The sequence below is a fragment of the Suncus etruscus genome, chromosome 8, assembly GCF_024139225.1.
Source record: "Suncus etruscus isolate mSunEtr1 chromosome 8, mSunEtr1.pri.cur, whole genome shotgun sequence".
Taxonomy (NCBI): domain Eukaryota; kingdom Metazoa; phylum Chordata; class Mammalia; order Eulipotyphla; family Soricidae; genus Suncus; species Suncus etruscus.
In genome coordinates this window covers 24,529,649-24,542,085 of record NC_064855.1, presented here as the reverse complement: position 1 = coordinate 24,542,085, position 12,437 = coordinate 24,529,649, and the positions used below count along the sequence as shown (strand labels likewise).

At 46.2% G+C, this 12,437-nt stretch overlaps 1 protein-coding gene across 2 annotated transcripts in view; it reads right to left on the bottom strand.

The window, feature by feature from the left end:
- The window catches only part of FAM118B (family with sequence similarity 118 member B), a 46,850-nt gene that overhangs the window by 4,186 nt on the left and 30,227 nt on the right, over positions 1 to 12,437 (bottom strand). For both annotated transcript variants that reach the window (XM_049778907.1, XM_049778906.1), the window contains exons 5-7: positions 3,103 to 3,330; positions 1,222 to 1,350; positions 207 to 492 (exon numbers count right to left, since the gene is read on the bottom strand). In XM_049778907.1, the coding sequence (XP_049634864.1) occupies positions 207 to 492; positions 1,222 to 1,350; positions 3,103 to 3,330 (643 nt within the window). The remainder of the gene's footprint in view (positions 1 to 206; positions 493 to 1,221; positions 1,351 to 3,102; positions 3,331 to 12,437) is intronic.

The window sequence follows — 12,437 nt, the reverse complement described above, 5'->3', positions numbered from 1 at the left end:
GGGCCTCAGAATCTTTTTTTTTTGTTTTCTTTTTGGGTCACACCCGGCAGCGCTTAGGGGTTACTCCTGGCTCTAGACTCAGAAATCTCTCCTGGCAGGCTTGGGGGACCATATGGGATGCTGGGATTCGAACCACCGTCCTTCTGCATGCATGGTAAACACCCTATACCTCCATGCTGTCTCTCTGGCCCCTCAGAATCTCTTACCTGTTCTACCCCTAGTGGAGATCTCACACGTCAGCCGCTTGAAATACTCAGGAAGATCAGCATATTCACTCCCATAAGAGATGACCTTGATCCCTTTGTCCAGCATGTTTTCTCTAAGCTTCTTGAACTCGTCGACGTCTCCTCTCCGGACCAGCATGAAGTGCTCTAAGTCAGATTTATGCTTGACTGCTTCAAGGAAAAGGGCTTGAAAAGTGGTATCGTCCACAGTCCAGCCACAGCCCAGGAAGAGAAACGACTTGGTTTCATAGAGTTTCTGAATCTCTCTCTTGCAGGAAGAGAAATCACATGTTAATAACCCCACAAAGACAAGCATACATGCAACCTACCCCCAGTTGGCAGGGATGCAGGGAGGGGATGGTGACAACCAATGACCAGGATTCCAGTGGGGGGCTGTGTCTCTGAGGGGCTCATCTCACTGGGTGAGGTCTTCCGCTTCTAGGCCCAACACTCAAATCTTTCTCTGCATTGACACTGGCTATCTGAGTCTTTTTTTTTTTTTTGGTTTTTGGGCCACACCTGTTGACGCTCAGGGGTTACTCCTGGCTATGCGCTCAGAAGTTGCTCCTGGCTTGGGGGACCATATGGGACACCGGGGGATCGAACTGTGGTCCGTCCAAGGCTAGCGCAGGCAAGGCAGGCACCTTACCTCTTGCGCCACAGCCCGGCCCCAGCTATCTGAGTCTTAACAATTCATTTTTCTAATCTGTGAGCCCAGAGCCCATCACAGTAAGTAAGCATTCACAAATCTTCCTCTTTTTTCTAGACTTTTGCAGTTTAAGTACATGAATTCACTGCAAGTCCATCACTATCTCCATAGTATTCCTCAGAGAATCAGGTTCTAGTAAAAAGCCACAGATGTAGTTTCTGGCACAGGGAAGGTTAACCCTGCCACCTGCCTACCCAGGAAGGCAAAGATGCAGCCATGCCAGAGCACAGGGGGGGTCGAGGGAGAGCAAACACTTCAGACACACAGAGACACCCAGGCGCCACTCACCATCACTTCAGTGTTCCTGAGCACATTCTGGTAGCCGGCGGGATGGAGGACAATGCCGCTGGGGTTGGTGTAGACCCCATGGATGTGGAGCACGCTCAGCTTCCGCTTCTCTTGAGCCCACTCGAGGACCTGCATGGCACAAACAGCTCAAACAAGTAGGCAGCATCCCGGCAGGCTTCTAAGGATGGGCTTCTGCTCTACTGTCCACTGTGTACTAACAGGCAAGTCCATGCCTGACTATTCGTGTGGATGGCCACCAGCCTTATGGTTTCTCCTTGAAAATAACCATCAGGGCCCGGAGAGATAGCACAGTGGTGTTTGCCTTGCAAGCAGCCGATCCAACCTAAGATGGTTGGTTCGAATCCCGGTGTTCCATATGGTCCCCCGTGCCTGCCAGGAGCTATTTCTGAGCAGACGGCCAGGAGTAATAACCCCTGAACACCGCCGGGTGTGACCCAAACACACAAAAAAAAAAAAAAATAGAAAAGAACCATCAAGGGGCTGGAGAGATAGCATGGAGGTAGGGCATTTGCCTTGCATGCAGAAGGATGGTGGTTCGAATCCCAGCATCCCATATGGTCTCCTGAGCCTGCCAGGAGCGATTTCTGAGCATAGAGCCAGGAATAACCTGAGTGCTGCCGGGTGTGACCCAAAAACCAAAAAAAAAAAAAAAAAAAACCAAAAAAAAAAAAACCAATAAAATAAAATAAAATAAAATAAACCATCAAAACAAGACCTCACCACTGGGGCCAGCAAGGTGGCGCTAGAGGTAAGGTGTCTGTCTTGCAAGCGCTAGTCAAGGAAGGACTGCAGTTCGATCCCCCAACGTCTCATATGGTCTTGTTGCTATGAACAGTGGTGAGGTCTTTTTTTTTTTTTTTTGAGGGGCCACACCCGTTTGATGCTCAGGGGTTACTCCTGGCTAAGCGCTCAGAAATTGCCCCTGGCTTGGGGGGACCATATAGGACACCGGGGGATCAAACCGCAGTCCTTCCTGGCTAGCGCTTGCAAGGCAGACACCTTGCCTCTAGCGCCACCTCACCAGCCCCAGCATTACACTCTTTAGACACCTCTGAGTTCTTTAAAAGGCCACAACTGAGGATTGTCACTCGAGACAATGATAAGAACAGTCACCAAGATTCCCAGTTCTACTTCCCTAGAGTGGAGATAGTACAGGTGTGTTCAGATGGCACTTGGAAGGGAAGGCAGGGATCAGGAAAGGGGCCAAAGACACAGAGACTCAGAATTCAGATAGATCTGCCACTCCACATCTCATTCAACACCTAAATATTTCCATATCACCCTGACTGTGGCTTCAAAATACCTAATCTCAAGACTCCAAGAAGAAAACAAGAAGGAAAATAAAGCATCCAGTTAGATGGATGCCTAGTGCCAAGCGAGTTCTTTGGCTTCTGGAGCTAGGTCTGATTTCCAAAGAGTGAATGAGTCGGAAATGGCCTGGAAGTGGTTGCAGTAGTGAGTTTTAAGATCTTGTATATTCTAGCACTAAAATATTTACCAATAGCCTATTATGTGCCAGGCACTTAGTCCTTAGATGAAAAGAAGCTGATGACGGAGCTGTTCAAAGGGAGTGACTGTTCCTGTGACTATTTAAGAGCCAGCAAACAAAACGGAAATCACATAAATGGAATCTATTCCAAGTTGGAAGTTTGTTTCTCACATAAAGTTAATACACAGTGAATGACACAGATCATCTTTAGGATAATGGAGAGGTTGGGAACCCACTGTAGTACAAGAGTTCCCCAACTTCTCTACTCCTTTTCCTCCCAGTATATAAACACCAACGTTTAAGAAAAAGTGCATCTGGGGTATGGACTGTCCTAGCTTGAAGAAGCCTTGGGCTTTTTCTCTTTCTCTTACCTTTTTTTCATCAGTAAGGTCAAGAGATTCCAGTTGTTTCCCCTGATCTGCAGCATACAGTTCCAGGAGATTATCAAAATTTGTAGTTAATACCAGAGCTCCATTTTCCATCAGGTGGAGAACAGATTGAAGTAGCTGTTTTCCCGAATCTTCCATCTTTGACTCCAAGTCGTTAAATACTTCATATAAACAGTCCTTAAAAAACGTGGATCTAACATTACTCGTACGCTGGGGAGGGATTGAAAAGAGAAAAGTAAATCTTTGGTGTTTTGCTAGATCATTTGTTATAATTACAGTCATAGTAAATTTGTGAATACACTGGACTTTAAATAAGGGTGAAATTATTACCTACCACATGGGATTATCATCAGGACAGGATAAAATGTGCCAAGTATATACACATAATGTCCAGCACAGTGTGAGTGTTCAGGATGGAGTATCACAAAGCAAGCAAATTAAGCTCTCTAAATGAGCTTTCTTTCTTTTTTTTTTTTTTTTTAAATTTTTGGTCTTTCGGGCCACACCCGTTTGATACTCAGGGGTTACTCCTGGCTAGCGCTTAGAAATTGCCCCTTGGGACATATGGGACGCTGGGGGATCGAACTGCGGTCCTTCCTTGGCTAGCGCTTGCAAGGCAGACACCTTACCTCTAGCGCCACCTCACCCGCCTCGAGCTTTCTTTTTCGATAGTGTGTTGCAAGAGGAAGTGCATGTAGAGTTAGAAAGGGGCTCAGGCTGCAGTACACTCTAGCCCTCTGAGCCACCTCTCTGGGCTCTTATATGTATGTATACTGTTTGTTTGTTTTTCATATCTGGCTGCATTCAGGGGTTACTTCTTTTTTTTTTTTGGTTTTTGGGCCACACCTGGCGGTGCTCAGGGGTTACTCCTGGCTGTCTGCTCAGAAATAGCTCCTGGCAGGCACGGGGGACCATATGGGACACCGGGATTCGAACCAACCACCTTTGGTCCTGGATCGGCTGCTTGCATGCCGCTGTGCTATCTCTCCGGGCCCAGGGGTTACTTCTGACTGAGCTCAAAAATTAAAGGTTGGCAGTGTTTAAGGCAAACACCCTACCTATTGTGCTATTGTTGGGATGCAAATAATCTCAGCCCTAAAGGAACATTGAAGGAGAAAGTGGTGCTGCCCACTAGGAGCCAGGGAGAAACCTCTTCATTTTGCATCTGGGCAACAATGGGGGCGGGGGGGGGGGGGAGATAAAACTAAAGATCCCTTAGCATCTCTTCCCAACCCAAGGTATGTATGGATTTAGGAAAAGCTACCTCTGCCCATTTTATCCCTGGACAATGCAATGCAACTTCTTTACTATTTGCTCAGAAGAAAGCAATCTATCATAAAGATTGTGAAAAACTGACCTTATGCTATTATCCATAATAACACTAATCAGTTCTAAATAAACTGTCTTTTTCTTATATTAGCAACTGTTAGCCCTACCTCTATAGCTGCTTTTAGTTTTGTTTGTTTTGTTTGTTTTTGGGTCACACCCGGCAGCGCTCAGGGGTTACTCCTGGCTCTATGCTCAGAAATCACTCCTGGCATGCTTGGGGGACCATATGGGATGCCGGGATTCGAACCACCATCCTTCTGCATGCAAGGCATGCCCTACCTCCATGCCATCTCTCTGGCCCCTGCTTTTTTTGTTTGTTTGTTTGGTTGGTTGGTTTTTGGGTCACACCTGGCGTTGCTCAGGGGTTACTCCTGGCTTTCGGCTCAGAAATAGCTCCCGGCAGGCATGGGGGACCATATGGGATGCCGGGATTCGAACCAACCACCTTAGGTCCTGGATCAGCTACTTGCAAGGCAAACACTGCTGTGCTATCTCTCCAGCCCCATCTGGCCCATGCTTTTAAGGTTTTTTGGTTTTGGGTCCACACTTAGCAACGCTCAGGGGTTACTCCTGGCTCTGTGCTCAGAAATTGCTACTAGCAGGCTCAGGGGACCATATGGATGCCAGGGACCGAACCTGGGTCCAATTCAGGTCAGCTGCATACAAGACAAATGCCCTACTGCAGTGCTCTTTCTCTGGCCCCATGTAGCTGCATTTTGAACATATGTAAACATCTTTGATAACTAAGGGAAAATATAAGACCAATACCAGGTGGGAAGCTGGGCTTTATACCTTACAAGGCAAAGTGGTTCCTGGAATGAGCTGAGACAAATATCTGATCCCTAGTTGATCCCATGCCATTAGATAATAGCCAAGACATCAAGGCAAGAGTTGGTTCTACTTTTTGTTCTGGTTTTGGAGCCACACTCATGGGCACTGTCAGCTCTGTACTGAATGGTATTACTCCTGGAGGTATTTGGGGACTATGAGGGACAGGAAATGAGAGTGCTAGGGTCTGAATTCTGGTCTTCTGTGTGCAAAGCGGGTATTCCAGCCTGCTTTGTACTGCCAGCCCCAAAATTAGTTCTGAAACTCCTGGCATTTCCTTCTCAAACTGGATAGTTTCCAGCTCTTTCTGTTTGCCTTCAAAGCAGGCCCCTACCTTCCTGGTTTCCTTTGTGTATCTTCCCAACAGTGAGATATAGATCTATTTCCATAGAGCCACGGAAGCAGATTTATAAAACACACTGTATTTTCCAAGTGCATTCCAAACTTCTCAAGGCAGTTCATAAAACTGTCAAATATTTCCTTCTACCTTACCAGACAGTATTTTCAGAGTGGAAACTTGAGCAGAAAGGTGAGCAAGGTGAGGCCACTTCTCTGCCAGAACTTACCCGTTCTTTTTTTTTTTTTTTTTTTTTGGTTTTTCGGTCAACACCCGTTAGATGCTCAGGGGTTACTCCTGGCTATGCATTCAGAAATTGCCCCTGGTTTGGGGGGGACCATATGGGACGCCGGGGGATCGAACCGTGGTCCTTTCCTTGGCTAGCGCTTGCAAGGCAGACACCTTACCTCTAGCGCCACCTTGCTGGCCCCACTTACCCGTTCTTTCAATGCCCCCGCAAATGCCATTGCATGGCTACTCACAGGCAGGGAGGACCAAGCATCCTTCTCGAGTGCTAAGTCTGGGGTATAGCCCCCAATTTATGTAGCTAAAATGTGTATTGGGCCTTTGTTCACATGACCAAATCCCATAGGCTACTGACCTGGACTCCAAACACAACAGTTAGAGCGACCATCAGATGGGACACACAGAGAAAGGAATGGTTCTACTCAGTGCATGATTTACAGAAATAGCCAAGGACGCTTGACCATCAGGCACTTTTCTAGGTTTGTTATTGAAAAAAAATACACATGGTTGCCCTTGACTGTCTATCAAGAATATCACCCATTTGGGGCAGGAGAGATAGCATGGAGGTAAGGCGTTTGCCTTTCATGCAGAAGGTCATTGGTTCAAATCCCGGCATCCCATTATGGGTCCCCCGAGCCTGCCAGGAGTGATTCTGAGCATAGAGCCAGAGAGTAACCCCCTGAGCGCTGCTGGTTGTGACCCAAAAAACCAAAAAAAAAAAAAAAAAAAAAAAAAAAAAAAAGAATATCAACTCCTTTGGCCTCCAGTTCTGCAATCCCCTTTCCAGGAACATACCCCCTATATATCAGATAGCAAACAAATTAAATGATGTGTACAAGGTTATAGCTGCTCAGCTGCCAGTGACACTCAGAGACTGGGACAAGCCCACATACCCCCATGAGAAAGTCAGTCTTATAAAGCCAGGACACAGTTCAGGAGAACCAGCAAGTGCAGATTAGTACTGTCTCAGACACTATCTTCATCATGGGGCAATATGATAAGAAACAGAGTCCTGTCTTGCTTCTGCAAAAACCAGTACTAGAGGGGATAGGAAAAATATTTGCAGCCGGTGGCTTCTGGGTGGTAGAGGTGGTAGTTTGGGGAGAGACAGTGATGTGTGTGAACCTCTGTACAATCAGTGACTTCTGCAATGTGTATGAACCCACACATGGAGAGAGGTTTAAAGTAGCCCTTAAGAGATGGTGCTCGGAGAGTATCTGACGTTGCTTTTATGTCCTTCTGGCACTCTATACACACAGTGGGGCCACACTGTCTGCCAACCCTGCTTAATCATTACCCATTTCTGCAAATGGGTGGGGAAGGCTCATCTGGCCTTCCAAAGAGGTAAGAAAGGGCATGCTGGGGACCTGCTCCTCTCTTGAGTCTATCATGCACATTAATTAGAGGAAGGAGAGAGGCTGTTAACTGCAAGCCTTAAACCAGATAACAATTTCCCACCAATGGCCTATTTTAGTAAAGACAAAGGATGAAAACAAACCTGAGACTCCACGGTTGAAGACTGGCCAACCCGCAAGCACCAATGTTTGGACTCTCCTCTAAGGCATAACAGAGGCAGTGCTTACTTCATTTCCTTCTGTCCTGTAACCCCCCATCCTGCTGATCCCACACAGAGCAAAAATAAGCCATATCTTGACTTTCTTCACCAAGGGTATTTTGTTTCATTTTATTGGGCTTCCTAAGCTGCGCCCAGGGCCCAGAGGTCAACTTCTGGCAATATACTCAGCTGTCAGTTCATGACAGCTCAGGATGGTGAGGTCACCACTGTGTTACTGGGGAACTCCAGGGCCACACCTGGTGAGTACTTGGGGACCATGTGCATTGGGATTCACACGTGGTCCCCACAAAAAAAAAAAAAAAAAAAAGGAAGCACCACTGGGAATCCATGAGAGACCCCCCCTCCCCATCACCATCCAAGCCTGAGAGCAAGGGCCCACTGTTCTTCCTCTTCTGAAGATTCTTATTTTGGGTTGGGTGGATAAGAGGACTTGGGCCACACTCAATGGTACTCAAAGACTACTCCTAACTCTAGGCTCAATGGTCACTCTTCTCAATATTCATGTGCCAGGAACTGGACTGAGGTAAACCTTGAGCAAGGCAAGTTGCCTTAATTCCTGTGCTATCTCTCTGCCCTTCATAGTGCAGCTCTTTTTTTTGTTTGTTTTTGGGCCACCACCCTGTGACATTCAGGGGTTACTCCTGGCTTTGTGCTCAAAAATCGCCCCTGGCAGGCTCAGGTGACCATGTGGGATGCCAGGAATTGAACCAATGTTGGTCCTGAGTTGGCCCTGTGTAAGGCAAATGCCCTGTTGCTGTGCTATCTCTCCGGCCCCCAAAGTACTATTCTTAATGAATGGCAAAACTCATACTGAAGTTTGAAAACTGAACTTGGAGTGCATACCTCATCCCCTCTTTGTGGTGCTGGGGAGTGAACCCACAGCAAAGCAGGAGACTTAACTCCTGACCCTGAGCATGCTTCCTTTTAACACTCTATGAAACAGGACAGATCTGGAGTATGATAGTAGTCCTGAAGCAAATCATTTGCTGCTTTTGTTTGTTTGTTTGGTTTTTGTTTCTGTTTGTCTGGAGGCCATACCTGGCAGTGCTCAAGGATCCTGGCTCTGCACTCAGGAATTATTCCTGGATGGTTCTGGGAACCATCTGTGCTGTTAGGGAGTGAAACTGGGTCAGAGGCATGCAAGGCAGATGCCTTTTCCATTGAACTATCTCTCCTTGCTATTGTGCTGAGCTATTCACATGCTGATTACTTGAGCTGTAAAACTGAACTGAACCATTGTCTTTTCACCAAACATCATTACATCATTTCTTTCTTTCTTTTTTTTTTTTTTTGGTCACACACCCAGCATCGCTCAGGATTACTCCTGGCTCTATGCTCAGAAATTGCTCCTGGCAGGCTCAGGGGACCATTTGGGATGCCAGGATCGAACCACAGTCCTTCTGCATGAAAGGCATAAGCCTGTACCTCCAATGCCATGTCTCCGGCCCCAAACAATCATTTCTACCTGAAAAATAAAAATGGCTGACAGGCAAGCCACATCTATTCAGAAGTGACTATTCTTTAGATGTTTTTGCAAAAATAACGTGGAGTCCATCAGTTCCAAGGAATCAAATGATGTTTGCTGTCACTGCTGCCAGTGATGAAAATTGGAGCTTTCAGACAGAATTGCAGATCACTTTTCTTTGCCAATATGAGTTTGGCAGCTTCCATACCCTTTGGCAGATTCTCAACATAGATCAGGACTGGTGGGTAATATCAAAGAATGCAATTTCAGTGAAACATGTCAACATTGGGAGAAACAAGTAACTCAGTGGATCTTGGTTTTCCAAAAAGACCAAGACATACATGACCCTGTGTAATTGTACATGGGTGAAAGATTTCTTCTTCTTTTTTCGTTTTGTTTTAGGTCATACCTGGCTTCGCTCAGGTGTTACTCCTAACTCTACACTCAGAAATCGCTCCTGGCAGGCTCGGGGGGACCATATGGGATTCTGGGATTTGAACTACCGTCCTTTTGCATGCAAGGCAAACATCCTACCTCCATGCTATCTCTCTGGTCCAAAGATTTCTTCTTCTTGCAAGTGGAAGACTTGGGTCAGAGTCTGACACTGCAACAATAACAACAACAACAACCCAAAACGTCTCTAAGTGCAAGATGACAGACCACACCGATCTTTTCTCCCTGTCATTGCATATTTTCTATCAGATATTGCCCCTCTTACTCTGCTCACTTCCTAGCATTGGTACTTGAACCTTTTCACCCTTACTTGTAATGTTATTATTATTTTTTTTTTTTAAACAATGAATCTACACTTATTTCTGTCTTGGTTTTGAGGGCCTTGCCTGGCAGTACTCTTGAGCAAGCCTAGCTCAGCAGTCAGGAGACAATGCAGAGCTGAGGATGGACCCTGGGCCCTCCCTTCTACATGCAGGTTGTGCTCCAGTACATAGAGCTATTTTCTCCAGACTGGACTTTATTTTTAAGTAAAGCCTTATTTACCCTTATATTAATAAAGCTTAATTAAATATAATTAGCATGATTTACAGCTCATCTATTTGAAGTGATTTAGAGGTGTGCAACCCTCACCATAATCACTGTCTGAAAACATAGATTGGCTCATAAAAACCCGTCCTTCAACTACCATCCTCCTGTCCACTCTCCTCTACCCTGCCTGGGGCAACCACATATTGTTTTATGATCCACTGGGGTAAAATGTCCAGAATAGAGGATTTTCAGAGGCAGGAAGTTAATAGTGGCCCAGCGGGGTTGGAGAGATTGAACAGTGGTAGGGCATTTTGCCTTGTATGCAGCCCCAACCAGGAGGGACCCAGTTCGATACCAGGCATTTCATGGGATCCACAAGCCTGCCAGGGGCAATTTTTGAGTGCAGAGCCAGGAGTGATCCCTAAGTGCCTCTGGGTGTGGCCCAGACCCAATCAATCAATCAATAAAGCTTAAAAAAAATAGTGGCCCAGGGCACACAACATGATGGGCACCCTTGTCAGGTTACAGGGTAACTCTGGCTACATGTTAGAGAAGCTGCCAGGCAGTTTCACCCAAGGCCCCATATCATGTCACTGCCCACTGTGTATGAAGTGGCCTATGTCTTCATCCTATTTTATGTGAGATGTGACCCAGCTCTCTGGGGCTGTGACATTATTTGGAAACTTCCTACCAACTCCTGACATCCCCAGAACTGTTCGTGGCTCAGTGGCCACTTGTATGCTGCCCTTGGAGAAGCATCTGTGTTCCTCATTTTGCCATTTTACAGAGGCAGTTTTCACCTTTTACCATTGACATGGACAGTTCTCTAGTCTGGAAACAAGACCTCAAACACCATCATAGTGTCACCTCCTGGAAGCCTTCACTGGAATGGGGCTGTTTTTGTTTGTTTGTTTGTTTGTTTGATTTTTTTTTTGGAGGGGGACCACATTTGGCGGCGCTCAGGAGTAACTCCTGGCTCTGAGCTCAGGAATCGTTCCAGGCAGGCTTGGGGACGATATGGGATGCCGGGGATCAAATTCAGAGCCTGTTCCAGGTCGGCCCTATCGCTCTGGCCCCAAGGGGCTGGTTTTTTTTAAATCTAACAGCTCATAACTTGAGTGAGCTGTTGTTTTTCTTTCAACCTTTTATTGCTGTGCTTCAAAAGCCCCACCCTCTAGACACGCATGTTTCCTCCAAATTGTTACAATAACAGTCCCTCTATTTGGTTTATCTGTTTTGACCCAGGGACTCACAAGCATAAGCTGACACTCAGCACTAAGTCTAGAGCCCTTCTCTTTAGATGACTAATCCTTCAGAGTTAAATTTTAAATATAATGTAAGGCAGAGGTCCTGTGACTACTATATCTTTTGAAAAAATTTGGCCAGTGCTTCCAACAGTCTTACTGTGTACAATACATGTTAGATTACTGAGTCCTGTCCTATTCAGTATTCATACTCCACCCTAGGGTTTGCCTCTGGTGATTAGATTACTGGGTCCCTCCCTACTTGGTATTCCTTTCCACTCTAGTGTGTGGTCTGGTTATTGCTAATAAAAGCCCGGGTTGAATTCAGGAAGGCAGGGGCTCATTCTTCAGTCTTCCTCTACTAAGCTGCATTCCTTCTTAGGAGCAGAAGGCTTGTGTGGTGGGATTCCTGGCTTGAGTGTTGGAATTCCTGAATCATTCTTGCACCCTTTCACTGTTGTGGATTATTCCTGCATAGATGTTTGATCCAGACCCGTGTCTCTCCAGGTCCTAGTTTTGGAGCCTGTGGCTTCCCTAACAAATCCACACTATTCACAGCTGCAGGGGTTAAGTATTCTATTTTTTATTTTTTTGGCTACACCCAGCAGTGCCCAGGGCTTACTACTCCCAGCGGGGGCCTTTGGGACAATATGGGGTGCCGGAATCAAGTCATGGGCTAATTCCCATGTACTTCTCTCTAGTCTCTGATTCCTGATGTTAGATAAAAGTAAGGTAAAATTGTATTTATGTATTAATTTTGTCAAGAAAGGGGAAGACTTGGTTTATTTCAGCCTCTGACGCAGCTGTCCTGAGGGAAGTGTGCATGATGAAGGCCTAACACCATTATGAGGAACTTCTGAGAAGACAGTGGGGGTGGTTGCAGGGCCTTGTATGCTGCTAACGATCCTCCTCATAGGTATAGCTCAGGTAGATTGAGCCTATTCCAGCTCCTTTGACCCTTGTACCAGTCAGTTATCCTGGAAACAGTGCCTGAGTTGAAGACACTATGTTACAGGTATTCTGGGTCTCTTGCCTTTCTCTCACAGAAAACAGTAAAGCAAGGTAGTGTTTAATGACCAAAACCTGCTTAGAAAGATCTAAGGAGAGGGACTGGAGAGATAGCACAGCAATATGGCATTTGCCTTACATACGACGTAGCCAAAACAGGACAGACTTGAGTTCGATTCCCAGCATCCCTTATGATCCCCGGAGCCTGCCAGGAGTGATTTCTCTTTTTGTTTGTTTTTTGGGCCACACCTGGTGATGCTCAAGGGTTACTCTTTTTTTTTTGGGGCCACACCCGGTAATGCT